Genomic DNA, 22537 nt, shown 5'->3' with positions numbered 1-22537 from the left:
TGTTAATAAACAGTAAACCAAAAACGAATAGCAAAAGATAATTTTTAAATTCTATCATTGATAAAATTTATTTGAATCTATCGTGCTGTAAAAAAAATAAAAAAGATACTAGAATATACAATAAAACACCATTATATTTTAGTCCAGTGTCTGTTTTAATGTCCAGAAACAGAAATATCTAAAACATCACATCTCATTTCACAAGAAATTTAATATCCTTGTATATAAGTTTCTGTCATTACTAACAGGAACTGAAAAATAAAACAAATGAAAGATTAAACATTGTTCTGAATGGTATAATTAATAAGATAATCGTCTTTCAACTCTCAATTATATAGCACAACATGTTTTTTTTTCTTCAAATCTAATATTCTAACGAGTTATGTACATTTGTACAACGAGGTATATACCTTAGCCATATTTGGCACCACGTTTTGGAATTTTGGATCCTCAATGCTCTTCAACTTTGTACCTGTTTGGCTTTATAAATACTTTAATATGAGCGTCACTGATGAGTCTTATGTAGACGAAACGCGCGTCTGGCGTACAAAATTATAATCCTGGTACCTTTGATAACTATATATAATTATCTGTTAATTTAAGATTTACATATCATCAATAACTACATGTACTTAGTTACATAAATTGAAATATATTTGTTGCCTGTTTATCCTTGTTTTATTTTACCATATCACGTTGACAATCTTTCTTTCAGATCTTAAACTAATTAAAAGATTTGAAGTTTCATGAATAATACGTTATTGCACAGGCAATTGCACCAGATTTTTTTAAAGATAAATAGATACGTATATAGTAAAGAAAAAGGTCTGGGAATAGAGATGGTGCTTTATTTGTTTAAACACTAGAACCACTGTTGTTAAATTTGAATTTCGTGGTGTTTTTGTGAATGATTAATTTATTATCACTTTTCAGTATGAAATAGATTGATTTATCATAACTTAACAACCAGGGTCAAATATATCATTCATATTCAAGTAGATTGATTACTGCTTATAGTTTATAGATGTATAGCTTCGTTTAATTTGGATTGTTTCGGTCTCTTTTTTCCTGTTTTCGGTGGCCTTATGCTGTTTTCTGCTCCTTGGTCGGACGGATAATAGTCTCTTTGACAGGTTCTCCGTTTCGAGTTACAATTTTGTCGGAAAATAGTAATTCGAAAATGAGATTAACAAATTTTCATTTTCATAATTCTTGTTTTTGCGTCATCGCAATTAACATGTTGTTAAAAAAAAACAAAAACAAACCCATTATTTATCAGTAGGTTTGGCTTCTTTTTTTTCATCGGCCTAGGAATGTATATTTATTTGGTGCATTACATTAACGTAATTTTGATATATTCTTGATTTTGTTAACATAAGCATGCAAAGTACGACGATTTTTCTATAAATTACCTTTTCTCGCAGATGTAATTTATCTTATTCGTACACGTCTGATCATTCCAAAAGTAATTTGCTGAAGCCAACATCTGGAGGCAGTTTTGACCATAGTTATTATCAGGCTTCTTTAGTGCCCAGTTTTTGTGTTGTTCTAAAGTGTTGCCTGATGTCCAACGCCACTGTCCTTCACTTGCCTCATCTGACGCACCCAACCACCAATCTGTTTCAATATATACATATATATATATATATATAATCACCATCGACATTAATGAATTTATGTATTTTCCTTTTCTGCTACCTGCTTGTAATGAAAAAGAAAATGTAATGAATGGCGCTTTAAAATAGTCAAATAAAGATCTCAATGAAAATTTTGAAATGACCTGCAAGATAATTGATAGCTGAATTAGTAACAAAAGAAACACGTTCTTGTTTAGCATTGTAAGCACTTTATCCAAGAATAAGTATATGTTTGAATAAAAGAAAAACCGTCTAAATTTCATCTTATACTTTTTCCAAAGACAATAATTTATTCAATTCATCAAGAAATTTCCAAAAGGCATAGTCTGTCCAAGATAAGTAAACATAAAAGTACTAGTAAACGTATAAATATTCCTGACCACTGTCTAATAATTACACGATCATTACTTCGAATATTTGTTTTTTTAAATAAATAATGTGCCCATGTACGTCAGACGATTTTCCAACAAGAATGACTTGACATTACACTAAGTAATCTTCGAAGTTAAAGTCAGTTGACCCATATTCGACAGCTTACAATCTTTAACACTGTCTTGCACTGCTCTGAAAAAACCTGAGTAATTCCTTCTTCCAGTTAAGTGCAAATATGAAAAATTCCAAATTTTAATACGTTTTTAATGTTTTATGCTTGTGTACTTTGTTTTGCAAAATTTGAGTGAAGTAGTATATAGCACAATCAATGACAGTAATGTATACAAAGTACAAGATTGTCGCTTCCCATACAATGACAGTAATGTATACAAATTACAAGATGATCGCTTCCTATACAATGACAGTAATGTATACTAAGTACAAGATGATCGCTTCCCATACTATGACAGTAATGTATACAAAGTACAAGATGGTCGCTTCCCATACAATGACAGTAATGTATACAAATTACAAGATGATCGCTTCCCATACAATGACAGTAATGTATACAAAGTACAAGATGGTCGCTTCCCATACAATGACAGTAATGTATACAAATTACAAGATGATCGCTTCCTATACAATGACAGTAATGTATACAAAGTACAAGATGATCGCTTTCCATACAATGACAGTAATGTATACAAAGTACAAGATGATCGCTTCCCATACAATGACAGTAATGTATACAAAGTACAAGATGGTCGCTTCCCATACAATGACAGTAATGTATACAAATTACAAGATGATCGCTTCCCATACAATGACAGTAATGTATACAAAGTACAAGATGGTCGCTTCCCATACAATGACAGTAATGTATACAAATTACAAGATGATCGCTTCCCATACAATGACAGTAATGTATACAAAGTACAAGATGATCGCTTCCCATACAATGACAGTAATGTATACAAAGTACAAGATGGTCGCTTCCCATACAATGACAGTAATGTATACAAAGTACAAGATGATCGCTTCCCATACAATGACAGTAATGTATACAAAGTACAAGATGATCGCTTCCCATACTATGATATCCCAAGATTAACTGATTCGTCTCTCAATGTTGCTAGGGTTTTGTTTATTGTGAGGCATTTAAAGAGTGGTATCGGGGCGGTTGGGCTTAATCTATTTCATACAAAAGATAAGTTTTTTTTTTTGATAATTTGATTTAACATACCTCCACCTTTTTGACGAGCTTGATTTTTCAACCATTGTCCTTCATCACGAGTTTGAACCTCTGCTAATATTGCACTAAAATACCTGCAATCTTCCTTCATTGTTAGAATATTAAAGAAGGTTAAGGTAATTACAGTTTATCTATAAATATCCAAACTGTAACGATCGCTTGTGGGGCATGGAGAGTTAACATTTTTTTTAAATGCAGGCAAGATTGAAGTTGAAAACAAATGTTTGACCAACAAAGTTTGAATTTTTCGAAAAACTAAGGATTTTCTTGTCCCAGGAATAGATTACCTTAGTCGTATTTGGCACAACTGTTTGGAATTTTAGATCCTCAATGCTCTTCAACTTTGTACTTGTTTGGCTTTATAACTTTTTTGATATGAGCGTCACTGAGCAGTCTTGTGTAGACGAAACGCGCGTCTGGCGTACTAAATTATAATCCTGGTACTTTTGATAACTATTAAATGTACTTAATGAAAAAAATAGCGAGATGACAAAGACATGAAGAATACATATGATGTTTCGAATGTTTCTATATTCGTAATCTATGTCGTTACGATGAATAATAAAAATCAGGATAACCAGACACATAAAAGATAGAAAAGAGTCAATGAATATCCATTCTTAATTTCTAACTGATGGTTTGATAAAGTGACGGACAATAGAAAGTTATGTTTATCTATTTTTAAGACAACTCGATAGGCATCGCACGTTGATGTAAGCAGATTGTTTTGTAAGATTCATTTGTCTGATTATAATCAATAAACGATCTTAGCCATCACGTTGACCATCAGTGTCCTTATATATAAGAATCTGGAAGAGGTTTACAGAACAGAGAATAATGAGAAAAAATGTCCAGAATAAATGGAGAAAAAAAGATAGACAAAATCATGATTATTAGAGAATAATGGGGTGCTGAAATATGAAGAATAGACAATAATGGTCAAAACAAATAAAGGATAGAAAAAAATTGTCTAAAAATCTAAAAAAATAATAAAATGAAACAGACCCCAATTCAATCCCTCAAATATGAAAAAAATATATGGAGTATATACGTCAATGAGAAAGTAATCCAGCGACGCCAAATTCACCAAAAAAAAACAATTAAAGTAACTACAAATATATTAAATCAGCAAACAATAAGACAATGGTTCAACAGCATGTCAAATACTAAATCGCACAAAGGTGAGAAAGGTTAGGGACATTAAACATAATTGCATATCACGGCTTTGTGACGTCAAATGCACTGAAACAGCCTTCAGAATAAATTCATCAAAGATACCGGGATTGATATTTTATAGTTGCGTCAGACTCGTGTTTCGTCTACAAAAGTTCAAAAAAAAAAAATAAAAAGGACCTCAAGTACGATGTTGAAGAACATTGAGGACCAAAAATTCCAAAACGTGTTGCAAAACACAGCTAAGGTAACCTATTCCTGATGTAATCTATTCCAGAACAACTTTGACCCAGACACATCACCGACGGCCTAATAATTATATAAACCGACGTTGATAATAAGTTTGACCCAAACTTATCAAATTATCTTCTGGTTTACTGTTGAAACAAAGAAAACACGTAACAAAAAACATAGAGTAATCGTGGACAGATATACTTGTACATCTCAACAACAAAAAGACACTAAGTACAGTTCTGAGAGTACTCGCAGCTACTGATACATGTATAATACATTCTATGCATATCTACAAGCTTACGGTACAATTGTCGCACTTAAGTTGTAACATATATTTCGTAAAGGGAGAAAAAGGGGGGGGATACTTTTATTCATCAAGCCTTAATCTTATCATTCGTTTCCCCCATCATTACTCGGGTTGTTCCCACCAAATGAAACCCACCGGCTGAGCAGTACACCTTGGCTTGTGTAAGGGCAGGGCAAACTAATTATAATGTCTCAAAGTGCCAATAATTCTTTTCTAAATATCATTATCCAATTTAATATAAATACTCTATTCTTTTCTAAATCTCATTATCCAATTTAATATAAATACTCTAATCTCATTTTTTTCACATTTATGCATAAAACATGGTAAAATATAAAAACTATAAATATATATATACAGGTAACAAAAGTTTCGTATAAAAAAAGTTCTTTTCCCTCTTTCTAAGACTGTTTTACGCTTGACGAAAGCAAGATTGATAACGTCTTCTCTCGCATTGCACGACGTCGCTGATAATTTCTCCTCTCACATTTGGACATCGCTGATGATGCCTGGTCTCGTTTTAAAGCCTTAATACGAGAATTGCGGAGCAACAGATCAGAGTTATATATTCGTAGGGAAGGACAATAATCGGTTCATATCAACGCTAAATTCAAAAACCTTATATATTTCTAATGTAATTTTTTTTAAATTGGATGTTTTAAAAGGTCAAAGATGATTTTGCTTTGTTGGTGTATTAAAGCTAATGATCTTGTTCTTTCTTTTTTTTTTTTTTAGCTCCAAGTTGTTTTTTGTTGTTGATGTTTCTATAAATTGTTGACATATATAATTACCTCGGCATCTTTCCATGTTTTGACAGTTGTTATAAAGATATAGTAATGACCATGGAAATTTTTCCAACCATCTTTTAGTAAGCCACATGGTTCTGAAATAAAAGAAAAAAATACATTACATTCTTTAAAATTTCTTCTACTTTGTCCATTCAGTCCGCGCATTAATTATATGTGTACCGATTATTACAAAACTTCCGCGTATTTTAAAAGTATATGTTTCCCGATTATTACAAAACGTCCGCGCTTTAAGTGTATGTGTACCGATTATAACAAACGTCCATGCATTAAGTAAATGTGTACCGATTATCACAAAACGTCCATGCATGCCATTGAGTATACATAGTCAACATGAACCGATTGTCACAAAACCAAAATGCATTTAGGAAACGTGAACCGATTATCACAAACACCAATGCATTAAGGAGATGTGAACATATTATCACATTTTAAGTATATGTTATTCGATTATCACAAACGCCAATGCATTAAGCAGATGTTAACCAATTATCACAAACGCCAATGCATTAAGTAGATGTAACCCGATTTTCACAAACGCCAATGCATTAAGTAGATGTTAACCGATTATCAAACATCGTTCATGCCAACAATAACTGTGTAGCAATTATCACTAAACGGCAGCGTATTCTGAAGACGTGTAACGATTAACGTTAAAAGCCAATTAATAAGTAACTGTGTATCAACTATCAAACAAAAACATTCATTAAGTTCATGTGAACTAAGATCATTCTTTAAATGCATAAAGCTGATCTGATTACCAAACAACGTACACATGGTACAGGCATTCAACAAAGTTAAACCGATAATCAAAATTCAAACATGCATTACGTGAAAGTAAACCGATTATAATAAAACACAAATGCATTTAGTAAATGTGTACCGATTATCATTAAACACACAGGCATTAAGTAAACGTGTTTTGAGATTACAGTAAAAACAAGACTCGAATATATAATGTAACATGTTTGAACTACAACTATTGAACTACCAGTTGTCCAACAATGTCGTTATGTGGAAGATTAAATCAAAATAATATTGAACTCCGAGGAAATTTCAAAAACAGAATTAGAAATTGTCAATATTCCTGACCTGGTGCAGGAATTTTCTTCTGTAGAAAATGGTGGATTAAACCTGATTTTAAAGCTAGATGAACCTCTCACTTGTATGACAGTCGCATCAAATTCCATTATATTGATAACGATGTGTAAACAAAAGAAACAGAGATAATAGATAAAAATGTCAAACATAGTGTCCAGCAGTCAATATTGGGATATAATAACCTTATTAAAGCACTATAAAACAAACAAATATGAAACAAATAAGCCCAAAATTGAATGTAGATCAAGCAGATTATCAAAAATGAAAGACAAGAATTCACAAATTTGCCATAGTACAATAACACAATAACGGGATGTATTTAAGTACAAAGCCACGTCATGTATGTACAAATGGACAAAGCACAGTAGCAAAAATGATGACAAGAATCCGAGAATTATAGAACAATAACACAATGAGAGTTATAAAAATACCGAGCCACGTCAAACGAATAAATAATAAATAAAAACATATTAAACAGTAAAAGTAATAATAAATAGTAAAATTACAAAAATACTGAACTTAGAGAAAAATCCAATCGGAAAGTCCATAATCACATGGCAAAATCAAATAACAAAACACATCAAAAACGAATGGACAAGAACTGTAAAATTCCTAACCTGGAATATATATAGACATATAAAAGAATAGTATAACGTTATTAAGATGATAAACAACGTCAGTACCTATAATATATACTTGAAGACCATCGTGTATTATTTGCGAAGTTGATACGGAGTATTTATCAACAAGATATTGGTACCCTCCGATGAACTTTAATTTTTTTTTTTAGAAAAATAAAAAGACGTTCTTTGACATATCCATTGTTCATCAACTTTCTGTTTAGACAATGGTGGCGTTTTAAAAAGCCAGATTAGGAGCTGCAGGTTCCTGAATACCGAATAAGTAGTGATGTATTCTCTTATTTCAATACTCCAATTTATTTGAAATTATATTAAAATATGTAGTTGTCATTTCACTTACCGGTTTGTATTCGTAATACTTACTATCAACAGTGAGGGTTGTAAATACACTTTGCCCCGTCCCAGCCTCATTTTCAGCTAAACACTGATACTGTCCAGCATCTCTTAAACCAGCATTATTAATGGTCAAAGATGGAAAAGAAGGTGTACTTCCACTATATTTGAATTTATTGGTTTGTATCAGAGTGACGTCATTGTCAATTGTTCTCTTCCAAAAGACGTTACTTATATTTGTAGTAGATGATACAATGCAGTTTAAAGTTACAGAACTTGCTGCTTTTACTGTGTAACCTGACTTCAAAACAGTCACTGTAGGTACACCTAAAATATAATTTATAGGAGACAATAAAATCGATATACATAGGCCACTTAGTGCCCATGAATATCTGATCTTTAAAAAATATTCTTGAAGGTTGGTATCTAACATTTAATATCAAGTACTAAAAATGATTGTCCTGCTGCAATGCATAATTGGTTTTTAAACCGTATCCATAATGCATGGGCTATCCCAAAATGTCAATGCATTTAGAAATGTGAACCGGTTATAACTTAAACACACATGCCTTAAATAAATAATATATAAACCGATTATCAAAAATAAATGCCTATGAATTATGTATAATTTATGTTTACCGGTGCTTATTTTCGTAAAATATCAATACATAGAGTACATGTGTGCCGATCATCACAAAAACTCCCTGCATTACGTACGTAAGGAAAATCTGAACCGATCACAAGAACAAAACACTATGCATAAAGTACATTTGTACCATTTATTACAAAAAGCTTACAGCCTTATTTAGATGTGTACTTATGTTCACGATATGTCTAGTAAATATGAACCGATCATCACTTAAACGCACATATATTTAGTAAATGTGTACCAATTATCACATATCACCTTTGCATTCAATAAATTAAATGTGTACTGATTGTCACAAAACATCCATTCATTACGGAGTAAATGTGAACCGATTATCACAAAACATTAATTTATTACTGACTATATATAAACTGATTATGAAAATACGAACACGCATACAGTAAATGTGAAAGAATAATCACAAAACGTAGATGCATTATATTAAAGTAAATGAGAACCGATTATCACAAAACGTGCATGCATTTAGTATAACATTAACTTCTACATTAATTTATACCGAGATATAAGTACAATAAAAGCAAATCAAAGATGAAATCACCAAGTTATTAGACGATCGCATATATCTACTACTAGTCCACTGATATATTGTAATACTTACTATCAATAGTGACGATTGCAAATGCACTTTGTCCAGTTCCAGCAGCATTTTCAGCAAAACACTGATACTGTCCAGCATCTCTTAAACCAGCATTATTAATGGTAAGAGATGGAAAAGAAGGTGTACTTCCACTATATTTGACGGTATTGGTCTGTACCACACTGACTTCTTTGTTGACTGTTCTCTTCCAATAAACTTTTTCTATATTTGAACTGGATGATGCAATGCAGTTTAAAGTTACAGAACCTCCCGGTTTAACAGTGTAAGCAGACTTCGAAATAGTTACGGCAGGGACATCTGAATTATAATAAACAATCAAATTTATACTGATAGGCCAGTGTTAACGAATGTAGACTGGTCGTTATATTGTTTTCTTGAAGATTGGTATATGTAATATTTGATATTGGTTGCCCTGTAGCAATACATTTATAAATGAAATTTGAACTGTGTCTATATTGCGTGGGATATATCACAAAACGTCAATGCATTTAGAAAATGTAAACCGATTACAAGAACAAAACGTTCATGCATTAACTTGATGTGTACTTATTATCACAAAACGTTCATTTATTACTGAGTACATCTACCACTTGTCAACTTCTTGTCATCCTATATATATGTACTAGTATTGTAATACATACTACCAACAGTGACGATTGTAAATCCACTTTGTTCAGTCCCAGCCTCATTTTCAGCAAAACACTGATACTTTCCAGCATCTCTTAAACCAGCATTATTAATGGTCAGAGATGGAATCGAAGGTGTACTTCCACTATATTTGAATTTATTGGTCTGTATCACAGTGACGTCATTGTTAATTGTTCTCTTCCAATAAACTTTTTCTATATTTGTAGTAGATGATACAATGCAGTTTAAAGTTACAGAACCTCCCGGTTTAACAGTGTAATCTGGCTTCGAAATAGTTACGGCAGGGACATCTGAAATATAAGAGACCATAAAATCGACACTGGTAAGCCTGTGTTTACGAAAGTAGACTAATTGTTATATTGTGTTCTTGGAGGTTGATATATAACATTTAATATCAAATATTAACATTGATTGCACTGTTGTAATACATATATAAATGGATTTTAATCCCTGTTCACGAATGTGACCTACCAAATTAGAGTATTTACCGGATTTGTAATAATATAAGCAACACGACGGGTGCCACATGTGGAGCAGTATCTGCGTACCCTTCCGGAGCACCTGAAATCACCCGAGTTTTTGGTGGGGTTCGTGTTGCTAAGTCTTTAGTTTTCTATGTTATGTCTTCTGTACTATTATTTATCTGTCTTTTTTTATTTTTTAGCCATGGTGTTTCAGTTTATTTTCAATCTATGAATTTGACTGTCTCTCTGGTATCTTTCGACCCTCTTCTATATTGCGTGGGGTATTGTATTTCACAAAACGACAATTTATTGCTGCGTAAAATGTGAACACATCATCACAAAAAGCACATGCGTAAGGTAAATGTGAACCCATTATGACTAAAACGCATATGCATAAGGTAAATGTTAACCCATTTTGACTTAAACGCACATGTATAAGGTAAATGTGAACACATTATGACTTAAACGCACATGCATAAAGTAAATGTTAACGGATTATCACAAACAGACATTACTTGTATGTTAACCGATTATCACAAAATGACCACGCATTGCTGCGTAAAATGTGGACTGATTATCACAAAACATGATGGTAAAAAAGATATTATTCACACAACGCCATGCACTTATTACTGAGTAAATGTGAACCGATTATCACAAAATGAACATGCATTAAGTAAATGTGAACCGATTATCACAAAATGGACATGCATTAAGTAAATGTGAACCGATTATCACAAAACGCTCATTCATAAACAAGTATTAGTTTATCGAGATAAGAGTATAATAACTAGAGGCTCTAAAGAGCCTGTGTCGCTCACCTTGGTCTATGTGCATATTAAACAAAGGACACAAATGGATTCATGACAAAATTGTATTTTGGTGATGGTGATGTGTTTGAAGTTCTTACTTTACTGAACGATTTTGCTTCTTACAATTATATCTATAATGAACTTTGCCCATTAGTAACAGAGAACTATATTTGGTAAAAATTTACATAAATTTACCAAATTAATGAAAATTGTTAAAAATTGACTATAAAGGGCAATAACTCCTTAAGGGGTCAATTGACCATTTAGGTCATGTTGACTTATTTGTAGATCTTACTTTGCTGAACATTATTGCTGTTTACAGCTTATCGCTATCTATAATAGTATTCAAGATAACCAAAAACGGCAAAATTTCTTTAAAAATTACCAATTGGAGGGCAGCAACCCAACAACCAGTTGTTCAATTCATCTGAAAAATTCAGGGCAGATAGATATTGACTTGATTAACAAATTAACTTCTTGTCAGATTTGCTCTAGATGCTTTGGTTTCATAGTTATAAGCCAAAAACTGCATTTTACCTCTATGTTCTATTGTTAGCCGTGGCGGCAATCTTGGTTGAATGGCCAGTTCATCGGACACATTTTTCAAACTAGATACCCCAAAGATGATTGTGGCCTAGTAGTTTCAGTGGAGATTTTGTAAAAGATTACTTAGATTTATGAAAAATGGTTAAAGATTGACTATAAAGGGCAATAACTCCTAAAGGGGTCAACTGACCATTTTGGTCATGTTGACTTATTTGTAGATCTTACTTTGCTGAACATTATTGCTGTTTACAATTTATCTCTATCTATAATAATATTCAAGATAATAACCAAAAACAGCAAAATTTCCTCAAAATTACCAATTCAGGGGCAGCAACCCAACAACCGATTGACCGATTCATCTGAAAATTTCAGTGCAGATAGATCTTGACCTGATAAACATTTTTATCCCGTGTCAGATTTCCTCAAAATGCTTTTGTTTTTGAGTTATAAGCCAAAAACTGCATTTTACCCCTGTTTTCTATTTTTAGCGGTGGCGGCCATCTTGGTTGGTTGACCAGGTCACGCCACACATTTTTTAAACTAGATTCCCCAAAGATGATTGTGGCCAAGTTTGGATTAATTTGGCCCAGTAGTTTCAGAGGAGAAGATTTTTGTAAAAGATTACTTTAATTAACGAAAAATGGTTAAAAATTGACTATAAAGGGCAATAACTCCTAAACGGGTCAACTGACCATTTTGGTCATGTTGACTTATTTGTAGATCTTACTTTGCTGAACATTATTGCTGTTTACAGTTTATCTCTATCTATAATAATATTCAAGATAATAACCAATAACAGCAAAATTTCCTCAAAATTACCAATTCAGGGGCAGCAACCCAACAACCGATTGACCGATTCATCTGAAAATTTCAGGGCAGATAGATCTTGACCTGATAAACATTTTTACCCCTGTCAGATTTGCTCTAAATGCTTTGGTTTTTGAGTTATAAGCCAAAAACTGCATTTTACCCCTATGTTCTATTTTTAGCCGTGGCGGCCATCTTGGTTGGTTGGACGGGTCACGCCACACATTTTTTAAACTAGATACCCCAATGATGATTGTGGCCAAGTTTGGTTTGATTTGGCCCAGTGGTTTCAGAGGAGAAGATTTTTGTAAAAGATAACGCCGGACGACGACGGACGACGGACGACGGACGACGGACGCAAAGTGATGAGAAAAGCTCACTTGGCCCTTTGGGCCAGGTGAGCTTAAAATATATACAAATAGTTTTGTGACAATCTGTTCACATCTTGTTTTATTCTCTGTGATCTTTAATTTTTCTCCAGGGGAAAAAATGTTAAAAGACATTCCAACTATATTTTTTGTTGTATTTTTTAGAATTTAGTACATAGGCCAGTCGAGATCAACCAATGGACTACCATTTAGTCTTAGATGCATGATTTTATTCGACTTTCTTAGTTGTGATTGGCTTTTAACTAGCTGTCAGTAACTTCGAGTACTCTTAGATCTGTACGTGTTTTTAATTTGGATGTACAAGTATCTCGTCACGTCCACTCTATGTTTTTTTTTACTAGAATATGTATTTTTATTGGTATCCATCTGATGAGTTAAGCCTTTTTCAACAATTTTTTATAGTTTGTTTTCATGTTGAACTTAAACACTTCTGTCACTAGTAAGTTTGAGGGTTGGGATCCTGCTGACATGTTTAACCCCGCCACATTGTGTATATATGTGCCTGTCCCAAGTCAGGAGCCTGTAATTCATTGTCGTTTGTTGCTGCGTTCAATATTTGTTTTTGCTCATTTTTTGTACATTAATTATGCCATTAGTTTTCTCGTTTGCATTGTTTTACATTTGATATTTTTATGGCTGACTATGCAGTATGGGCTTTGCTCATTGTTGAAGGCCGAACGATGACCTATAGTTGTTATTTCTGTGTCATTTGGTCTATTGTGGAGAGTTGTCTCTTTGGCAGTCATACCACATCTTCTTTACATATCATGCAAAATTTTGACTATCGATCAATCCGTAATACTTTATCACGTCATAAACAGCTATAAACTGGAAGGAAAATTGTTTAAAAAAATTAAACTTTATAAAATCAGTGAAAATATACTGAATGGAAATTTTGAGATTACTTACTGTTACCCTCTTGATCGTCGGTTTGACTCGAGCCAGACGAGGAAACAAAAATACCGACGGTCGTACCAACAACCAGACACACAACAACAACACAGATTCCTATCAGCACTCTTTTATTTATCTTAGTCTTTCCGTTACTGGCCTTTGACGACGGTAAAATTACAGTCTCTGCAGAAAAAAAAGAAACTTGAATATAACACGCCTCTTAACGAATTTAAAATGAGCAGATTTTGGTATGATTACCAATGAGACAAATATCCATTGGAGTAAAAATGAAGGGTAGCAATTTAAAAAAAAAACACACCAATCGGCCTTTAACAATGAAAAAAATAAAAGCTCCCGACATGAAAAATGTGAAACAGTTTAAACATCTCAAACTAGAAAACTAACGGCCTAATTCATATCAAAACAATTTACGTAAAAAAACCATGGGGAAAAAATGAAACAAAGATAACTGCTGTAATAGAGGCTCTTTTCTACAATACTATAAAAAAATTTATTTGCGGAAGATCGGGTCTATTGATATAAAACAGGAACAAACTTCACCAAATGGCCCTTCCCCTTTTTAGCTCACCAGGCCTGAAGGGCCAAGTGAGCTTTTCTCATCACTTTGCGTCCGTCGTCGTCGTCCATCGTTAGCTTTTACAAAAATCTTCTCCTCTGACACTACAGGGCCAAATTAAACCAAACTTGCCCACAATCATCATTGAGGTATCTAGTTTAAAAATGTGTGGCGTTACCCGGCCAAGATGGCCGCCATGACTAAAAATAGAACATAGGGGTAAAATGTAGATTTTGGCTTATAACTCTGAAACCAAAGCATTTAGAGCAAATCTGACGGAATAAAATTGTTTGTCAGGTAAAGATCTATCTGCCCTGAAATTTTCAGACAAATCGGACAACCAGTTGTTGGGTTGCTGCCCCTGAATTGGCAATTTTAAGGAAATTATACCGATTTTTGGCTACTATCTTGAATATTATTATAGATAGAGATAAACTGTAAACAGCAATAATGTTCAGGAAAGATGTACAAATAAGTTAATATGACTAAAATGGTCAGTTGGCCCCTTAAGGAGTTATTGCCCTTTATAGTCATTTTTTACCAATTTTAAAAAAATGGAATCTTTTACAAAAATCTTCTTCTCTGAAACTACTGGGCCAAATTTAACCAAACTTGGCCACACTCATCATTGGGGTATCTTGTTTAAAACATGTGTGGTTTGACCCGTCCAACTAACCAAGATGGCCGCCATGGCTAAAAATAGAACATAGGGGTAAAATGTAGATTTTGACTTTATAACTCTGAAACCAAAGAATTTAGAGCAAATCTGACATGGGGGTAAAATTGTTTATCAGGTCAAGATCTATCTGCTCTAAAATTTTCAGATGAATTGGTCGATTGGTTGTTGGGTTGTTGCCCCCCCCCCCCCCCCCTCAATTGGTAATTTTAAAAGAAATTTTGCCGTTTTTGATTATTATCTTGAATACTATCATAGATAGAAATAAACTGTAAACAGCAATAATGTTCAGCAAAGTAAGATCTACAAATAAGTCAATATGACCAAAATGGTCAGTTGACCCCTTAAGGAGTAATTGTCCTTTATAGTCAATTTTTAACAATTTTCATTAGTTTGGTAAATTTTTGTAAATTTCTACAACATAATTTCCTCTGTTACTAATGGGTAAAGTTCATTATAGATAGGAATAATTGTAAGTAGCAAGAATATTCAGTAAAGTAAGACTTAAAACACATCACCATCACCAAAACACAATTTTGTCATTAATCCATCTGTGTTCTTTGTTTAATATGCACATAGACCAAGGTGAACGACACAGGCTCTTAAGAGCCTCTAGTTTATTTACAATAACAGTAAATATACGTGTTGTCCCTCTATTCAAACTGTGGAAAACAGAATAGAAAGGGCAGCGCGTATAAAATATAATGTTATTATATGATCTTATGGATAAATTAACACAGTCGGTGCAATAATTGAACTGTATGTCCAAGTTTTTCCAAATCAACTAATGAACTGTTGCGTTTCCACGACGATGTTTCTCACAAAGTCCGACCATTACCGTTTTTGTATGCATTTACATATAGTTGCCGAATTCCACAGTTATATATAGTTGCCAAATTCTACAACACTTTCCTCTTGTGGAGATTTATCTCATTGGTAATCATACCACATATTCGTAATGTTATGAATATCATATGCATATATAATATTTTGTTTACAACAACAAAAGGTCTTACCTAATGCTTGTGTTGTCACAGAACTTTGAGTCTTCTTGTCTTTATACTGAATATCTTTAACAGCAGTGTTTTCGATGGATTTCAAACTGATTGGACGCTTTGGTTTGCCATTATTCATCAAATCTAAGTAAATATGGTCATCTGCTACCTTAGTGGCAGGGAGGGTTTCGTAATTGTCCTCCCTAGTGACAGGGAGGGTTTCGTAATGGTCCTCCATATGAATGACAAACCTGTTTTCTTCTAAGAAGAAGATATGCCTGTTTCCAGGTCAACTATTTAACTTTAAATAACTTCACAATTTGTAGTTTATGACTCCTATAAATATAGTGTCATGTCTTGTTTACCTTATATACAGTGAATAGTTTTCGCCGTCATTCGTCCTTAAATTTATATCTCAGTGTAGTATAGGCTTAGTCGAATACACCTTGGCTTTAAAATTGTATAAACCACATTTTGCAATATTTTGAAATAACAATTCTTGATAAAACATTAAATATACACAATACGGTATCTGAATGTTTTTCTAACCTTGATATTTAGATGTTTGACATTTTACTGTTTTTCGTCATTGATCATGCCTAACTATCATAAAAAAAAATCCTTTTTTTATAACATTGTATGATAACAAGAATGACATAAACATTCAGAGATTTGGTATGATTGCCAACGAAACAACTATCTATCAGAATTCAAATGAAGCAAAAACAGGCAATTCAACAATGAGAAAAACTAATACCGTATAGTTGGCTATAAAAGCCTCTATATATGGCGATCAACCCGACCCTAACCTGTGTGTGACATGGCAGAATATAAAAACAAACTCTAAAAACTATTTGCAACTGACTTAGCTCAGACGATCGACAAGCGGAACGGGTGGAAAATATCTGTCATATTCCTGACTTGGTATAGTCGTTTTACTGATGAAATGGTCGGTTAAACCTGACTTTATAGCAAGCTGAATCCCCCAATTTGCATGACAGTTGTTATAATTCCGACCTTTATATTGACAATATTCGGTGAGAAACCCAAACAGATATAATAGATTGCTCCAGCAGTTATAATTTAGTAAAAATATACAGTTATGCAAAAATAAAATGAACAAATAATCATAGTAAATCTAAAAAAAGACGCAACTGGAAAAAAAAACAAACGGCTGTAGTTGATAATTATTTTGTCTCATATCACAGCTTCTTATTCATAATAAACAAAAAAGACGAATAATTAATATACCAAACTGACCTGACCATTACAGAGAAGAGAACACCTGAAAATAAAGAAATCTATATATATAATAAATTTAAAAAAAAAAACGAGAAACCATTATGAACCACATCAACAAACGACAACCACTGAACATAAGGTTTCTGAATTAGATCAGGTGAAAATAAATGCAACGGGTTTAAACGTTTAAATATGTACTGCCCATACCTGAAACAATCATAGTTAACATCACAACATAGAAAGACACACTAAAAATATCAGTTGAAATGTCTTAACTCAATCAAAAGACATATAAACACACACAAGTCAGTGAACATTCACTGAACGATTTAATTTGATCTATGACACAATATGGGTATTCGTTTTCATCATTGTTGAAGGCCGTACGTACAGTTCATTGGCGGAACCAGAAATTTTCATAAGAGAGAGCCCACTGACTGCATAAGAGAAGCCCCCCTCCAGTCATGATCCGGACTGTGATTCCCTATCTAATCAACCATTTTTCCCCAAGAAAAGGGTCCCCCCTTTTCAAATCGTCCGCCTCTGCGGATGTTTATAATTGCTTATACCCAACTTATTTGATCTTTGAAGGTGCCATAGTTATCTATAATTGGCTGGGGCGTAGCTCCATATACACTGTCACGCCATGACGTGCACATCGCGGGGTCAAAAAAACAATTTACACCGAAAAATAAAATACAAATACAAACGAGTAAAAAATATGAAATTTAACTTAATAGTTTTTTAAAAATTTGTTTGCGAGAATTTTTTTCTGGTACTCAACGTAAAAAAGCAGCGTAAACATGAGCAGTTCAAAGCGTGACAAGCCGAAAGGGCAAACTTACGACAATTTTTTCACCAAAATGCCTACCGTAACAGTACCAACGGTGATAGGCACGCAGAAACACAACCAGCAACAAATCAGGACAATATAGACTCTAAAACGTCAAAAGTTTACGATAAACCGGTAGCATAAGCGCAACATCAGTGTCAATGTCAAAGCCAGTACAAAAAAATCTGGGACCATCTTATCCAGATATTTCTTTGTTGAAAGATTCGAAATCCTTAGGAAAAAATGTAAAGTTACAACTTTTGCCTGAAAAATGGAAAGATGTCCACACCTTCAAATTTCCGACAAGGTATATTCAATAAAAAAAAATGTAATGCACGTCATTGAACTAACAGGGCTGCATGGGTTGTAAACCCACGTTTTTGTTTGGATGAGGGTTGTAAATTTCGTACATTTTGGCAAAAAATGACCAATTGACGTTTGTTCCATTTTTATCTCTCAACTTTGGATCCAACCCTGAACAATTTAACGAATTACAATAACCTTTATATGAATTTGACTCTCCTTTTGGTATATTTTAAATATTTTGATATGAGCGTCACTGATGAGTCTTATGTAGACGAAACGCGCGTCGGCGTACAAAATTATAATCCTGGTACCTTTGATAACTATATAATCGCCCCAGTCTTTTATATGTAAATTACGATAATGGTAAATACTAATCTGAATTCCTTCTTTAAATCATTGTGTTGTAAGGCTACTTCATATTGTTCTGTTTTGACACCCTCCTGTCGAAATAAGGCGTCAACGCATTAAAAATAAAATAAAATAGCCTTTCAAGACTTCATCCGATTCCGCAGTACTTGTCCGTTAATACTGAAATATTGCGTTCCGAGCGAGATGATAATGAGTTTTTGGAACGAACTATACCAAATCGCTCTAGATATATACCAGAGGCTTTTGATATAGTTGAAAATGTTCCTAGGCAGTGTTGAAGACAAACCTCGAGAGCTAGCCATCCAGCCGAAACACCTAGAGGGACAATATCTTCTTCCGTGTGTAGTCTGACAAATTAATATTGACCAAATTGTCACAATTCATCAGACATACATGATAGATATCGGGTTGTCTTTAGAAGACATCAAGAGAGAGGTTGAACGCTGGAGAGCTCGCTGTCGAATCCTACCTAGTGATAAAGTGCCGACAACACTGTGTCAAACGCTTGACTGATATATAGTTAACCTCGCATTGTATTCGTCTATTGATACAATACTGTGTGTTCTCCTAACAATGCCCGTTGAGAAATGACAGATTATCGGCTTTGGGTTTTATGCACATCCACCGTGATTTTGAGGTCAATTAATTTAGACAAGACCATGGACGGTTTTGTTGCAGCTATAAATACGAAGGGCAGATTTTTGAAAATTATTCAGGATGTTTCTCAATAAAAAATGATAAAAAACAGTCCTAATAATTTGCTATTCAAACCAATTTTGGGCCCTCAGAACGCACCATTTTGCGTCTAGCCAGGAACATATATATTAACACTGTTGTAACCAAAAAACAAATCTTGGGCGGGGGGAGGGGGCAATCCCCCCCCTGGTTGGCGTGCACTTCGAGCCATGTTGGACATAGTAATTTAATACACATTAGTCCCCAGAAGAATTTCTATTTGCTGATATATTCTAACAGATAACGACAAAAAAGAACAATTTTTAGTCCATTGCTTTCCCCTTCTCATTTAGCCCCAAGAGAAAATATGGATACACAAAGTCCACAAACAGTAATTGTAGGCGCAGGCCTAAGTGGTTAGAATTATTTTATTGTTTAAAAGGAATCCATGACAAATCGCCCCACTGGCAAATCGCCCCACTCCTAATCGCCCCACTTTTTCACAAACTCGCCCCACTTTATAAAAAATCGCCCCACTCTTGTTTACTAACTCGCCCCACTTATGAATAAGGGTAAAATCCCGCTGAAATAAGGTTGACAAAACTAGCCCCACATGGGACAAATAGATAAACCACAATGAATTTATTAGTGTCAACTCGCCCCACTTATGAAAAAAAATGCAATCCTGTTGTATATCTATGTCCCTGCCCCACTTCAATACCTATGAAAACCTTGGTGAAGTGCTATTACATCAAATTGGTATTCTGTGAAAATTAGTTTTCATTTAAGTGGGGCAGAGACATATATACACATATATGTCTCTGAGTGGGGTTAGTTGGGATCAAGTCCTGAAAATTATATATTGAAGTAGATTTTACCTTTTTTCAATAAGTGGGGCGAGTTGACCGGAGAAAAATTCACGGGATTTAACCCTTTTCACAAGTGAGGCTATTTTTTAAAAAGTTGGGCGAGTTGGAAAAACCCGTTTTGGGCGATTTTTTTAATAGTGGGGTGAGTTGGTGAAAAAGTGGGGCGATTTGGTGTGGGGCGTTTTGCCAGTGAGGCGATTTGTCCTGCTTCCGTTAAAAAGTATTTATAATAGACAGTTGTCAAGTATCTGTCACTTTTTAACCCTTGGAAATGTTCTGAACTCACTCACTAGAATACTTTGTGATGTTTCCTTTTGCACTTATTAATATCACTTATCATAACATTTTCTTATGATTTGTAAGGATATATTCGTCGAATCTGGGTCCGTTCGCGCCCATTCACGTTCGCACCCACTCATGTTCGCCCTTTTCACTTTCGCACCCTACATGTTCACACCCAATTTTAGTTGGTTTTGTGTTTAATAACTTTGTCATCATGATTTAAATTGGCAAGTGTATTCTTATAAGTATAATTGTTGTCATAGTCTCAAAATAAAGTAAGACAGCATTTTTTTTTGTGTTGAATGAATCTTTATCATCATGATCATGTTTTGGATATGTATTGTTAAAAAAAAAAATCCTTTCTAAATAAAGTGGGATTCTGTCAACGTTTTATTTTGTGTTGAATAACTCTTTATTAATCATCCCGTACAGAAATTGCTAACAAAAGCACATAAGTTTCACATGTGAAGCACATGAGATACAAGTAAGAATTGTATGCAAATCAGGTTGCTCATATGTGCAGTTTGGTAGTTCATGTGTGCCCACAAAAATCTAACATAATGCTCACATGTGCAATTCAAACCTCAGGTGAGCTTTTATCATCCATGTTAGTTTTATGTTAGTTTTTTACTTTGAAAAGTTTTTCCATTCTTCTAACCATTCAAAACTAACCTACATCATTGCTCATATGAGCTTTTTCAAAATGACATGCCCAGTCATGTACTTCCTGTAAATTCAAATTCATGAAAAGCATGCAATAAATGGAGGTAGATGGATATGGAAAATGTTAAGTCCTATATTGTGCTGTTTGAAGAAAGGCATTGTTGAAATCTGATAAAACCAGTGTGGCTGTGGTTAATTATTTGTAAGTTATCATTTCTATTTCATTATTTTCATTTTTGTGTCAGATTTTGAAATATATTACAATTTTAAGTCCTTTATGGGAATATATATACAGGTTGCTTCAAAATAAGTACTACATGTATAAAGATTTTTCCTTTTTAAACTTTTTGAAATACAGTACTTATTAATCAAAGACATTCATTGTGTACTAAACTTGCAAGTCCCTCTATTAGTTTTATAATGTAATGTTATGTTTTTAGTCATGATCATGATTATAATAATGTTTAAATAAAAAAAAAAAAAAAAATGATATGAAAATCATAATTAACTGACAATAATTAAAGAATAACTCTTTTAACATGATGTATCAGTTATTTTATTTTCAACTGAATTATTTAAGATTTTCATTTAAATTTGAAAAATATTCCTTTTTTAAAGCAGCCATTTTGTTTTGGTCAACTATAATATTCACGTGTGCAACATGTGAGCAACTGCTCATATGAGCAATCTAATAAAATGCACATGTGAAACAAAAGCTCATATGAGCAGTTGCACGTGAGGTTTTTAACATGCAAATTAGGTTAGTTTCATATGTGCAATTTTTTTGCTCACAAAATGCTCACCTAATTTGCATGTTAAAAAACTCGTGTGCAATCATGTTAGTTTCTAACGTGAGCATCTTATGTGCAACTTATGTGCAACATGTTAGCACTTTTTGGTAAGGGATGTTTTGGTCAGTGTATTGCATAACTTTGTTTCATTGACTTGTTTCAAAATAAAGTGAGATTCTGACTACGTTTTTTTTTGTGTGTTGAATAAATTTTATCATGTTTTGGTTATCATAGGGTATTGCTATATTTTGTTGTTTCATTGTTTCAGATCAAAGGGACCAAGCTGTTAAAAACAATTATCTTTTGTGTTTTTTATTTAAAATCTTCAATTTACTCATACCAAGCTATAAACATGATAAATACATTCAATATTTACACCAAAGCAATTTAGGACAACAATCATGAATTTTCAATTATTCAACTGGAATTTGAATTAAAATTTGGTGCGAACTTGTAGAGTGCGAACGGACCTTGAGTGTGAACGGACCTTGGGTGCGAACGAGCGAGGTGCGAACATGTAGGGTGCGAAAGTGTATTGGGCGCGAACGGACCTGATATTCGTCCCTGGCCATTCCA

General features: G+C 33.5%; 3 protein-coding genes across 6 annotated transcripts in view; 2 read left to right on the top strand and 1 right to left on the bottom strand.

The window, feature by feature from the left end:
* The window catches only part of LOC143063222 (uncharacterized), a 228269-nt gene that overhangs the window by 111405 nt on the left and 94327 nt on the right, over positions 1 to 22537 (top strand). The gene's annotated exons all lie outside the window — the stretch shown is intronic.
* On the bottom strand, positions 99 to 16359 carry LOC143063217 (hemicentin-1-like). 4 transcript variants are annotated; one of them, XM_076235218.1, is made up of 9 exons: positions 15954 to 16359; positions 13700 to 13867; positions 9766 to 10062; positions 9125 to 9421; positions 7887 to 8183; positions 5767 to 5858; positions 3253 to 3346; positions 1413 to 1617; positions 99 to 251 (listed from the first exon to the last, which is right to left on the bottom strand). In XM_076235218.1, the coding sequence occupies exons 1-9, from the start codon at positions 16168 to 16170 to the stop codon at positions 242 to 244; spliced, it is 1677 nt and encodes a 558-aa protein (XP_076091333.1). In that variant the 5' UTR covers positions 16171 to 16359; the 3' UTR covers positions 99 to 241. The 4 variants fall into 4 exon arrangements, with proteins under 4 accessions (XP_076091333.1, XP_076091335.1, XP_076091334.1 ...); XM_076235220.1 differs by lacking the exon at positions 9766 to 10062; XM_076235219.1 differs by lacking the exon at positions 13700 to 13867.
* LOC143063220 (amine oxidase [flavin-containing] A-like) overlaps positions 19705 to 22537 on the top strand; it is a 63343-nt gene continuing 60510 nt past the window's right edge. The window contains exon 1 of the mRNA XM_076235223.1: positions 19705 to 19772. Within this exon, the coding sequence (XP_076091338.1) occupies positions 19724 to 19772 (49 nt within the window). The 5' untranslated portion in view covers positions 19705 to 19723. The remainder of the gene's footprint in view (positions 19773 to 22537) is intronic.

Source organism: Mytilus galloprovincialis, chromosome 2, assembly GCF_965363235.1.
Source record: "Mytilus galloprovincialis chromosome 2, xbMytGall1.hap1.1, whole genome shotgun sequence".
In the NCBI taxonomy this organism is placed as follows: domain Eukaryota; kingdom Metazoa; phylum Mollusca; class Bivalvia; order Mytilida; family Mytilidae; genus Mytilus; species Mytilus galloprovincialis.
Note: the sequence above shows the minus strand (reverse complement) of the source record. Positions and strands in the feature narration are given on the sequence as shown.

Bases quoted from the DNA above. Each gene is read 5' to 3' on its own strand.
- LOC143063217 (XM_076235218.1), bottom strand. From the start codon at position 16,170: ATGGAGGACCATTACGAAACCCTCCCTGTCACTAGGGAGGACAATTAC. The intron at 8,184-9,124 runs GTAAGTATTACA...ATTATATTTTAG, and splicing joins TGCAATCGTCACTATTGATA to GTGTACCTACAGTGACTGTT. The intron at 3,347-5,766 runs GTAATTATATAT...CTAACAATGAAG, and splicing joins AAACATGGAAAGATGCCGAG to GAAGATTGCAGGTATTTTAG.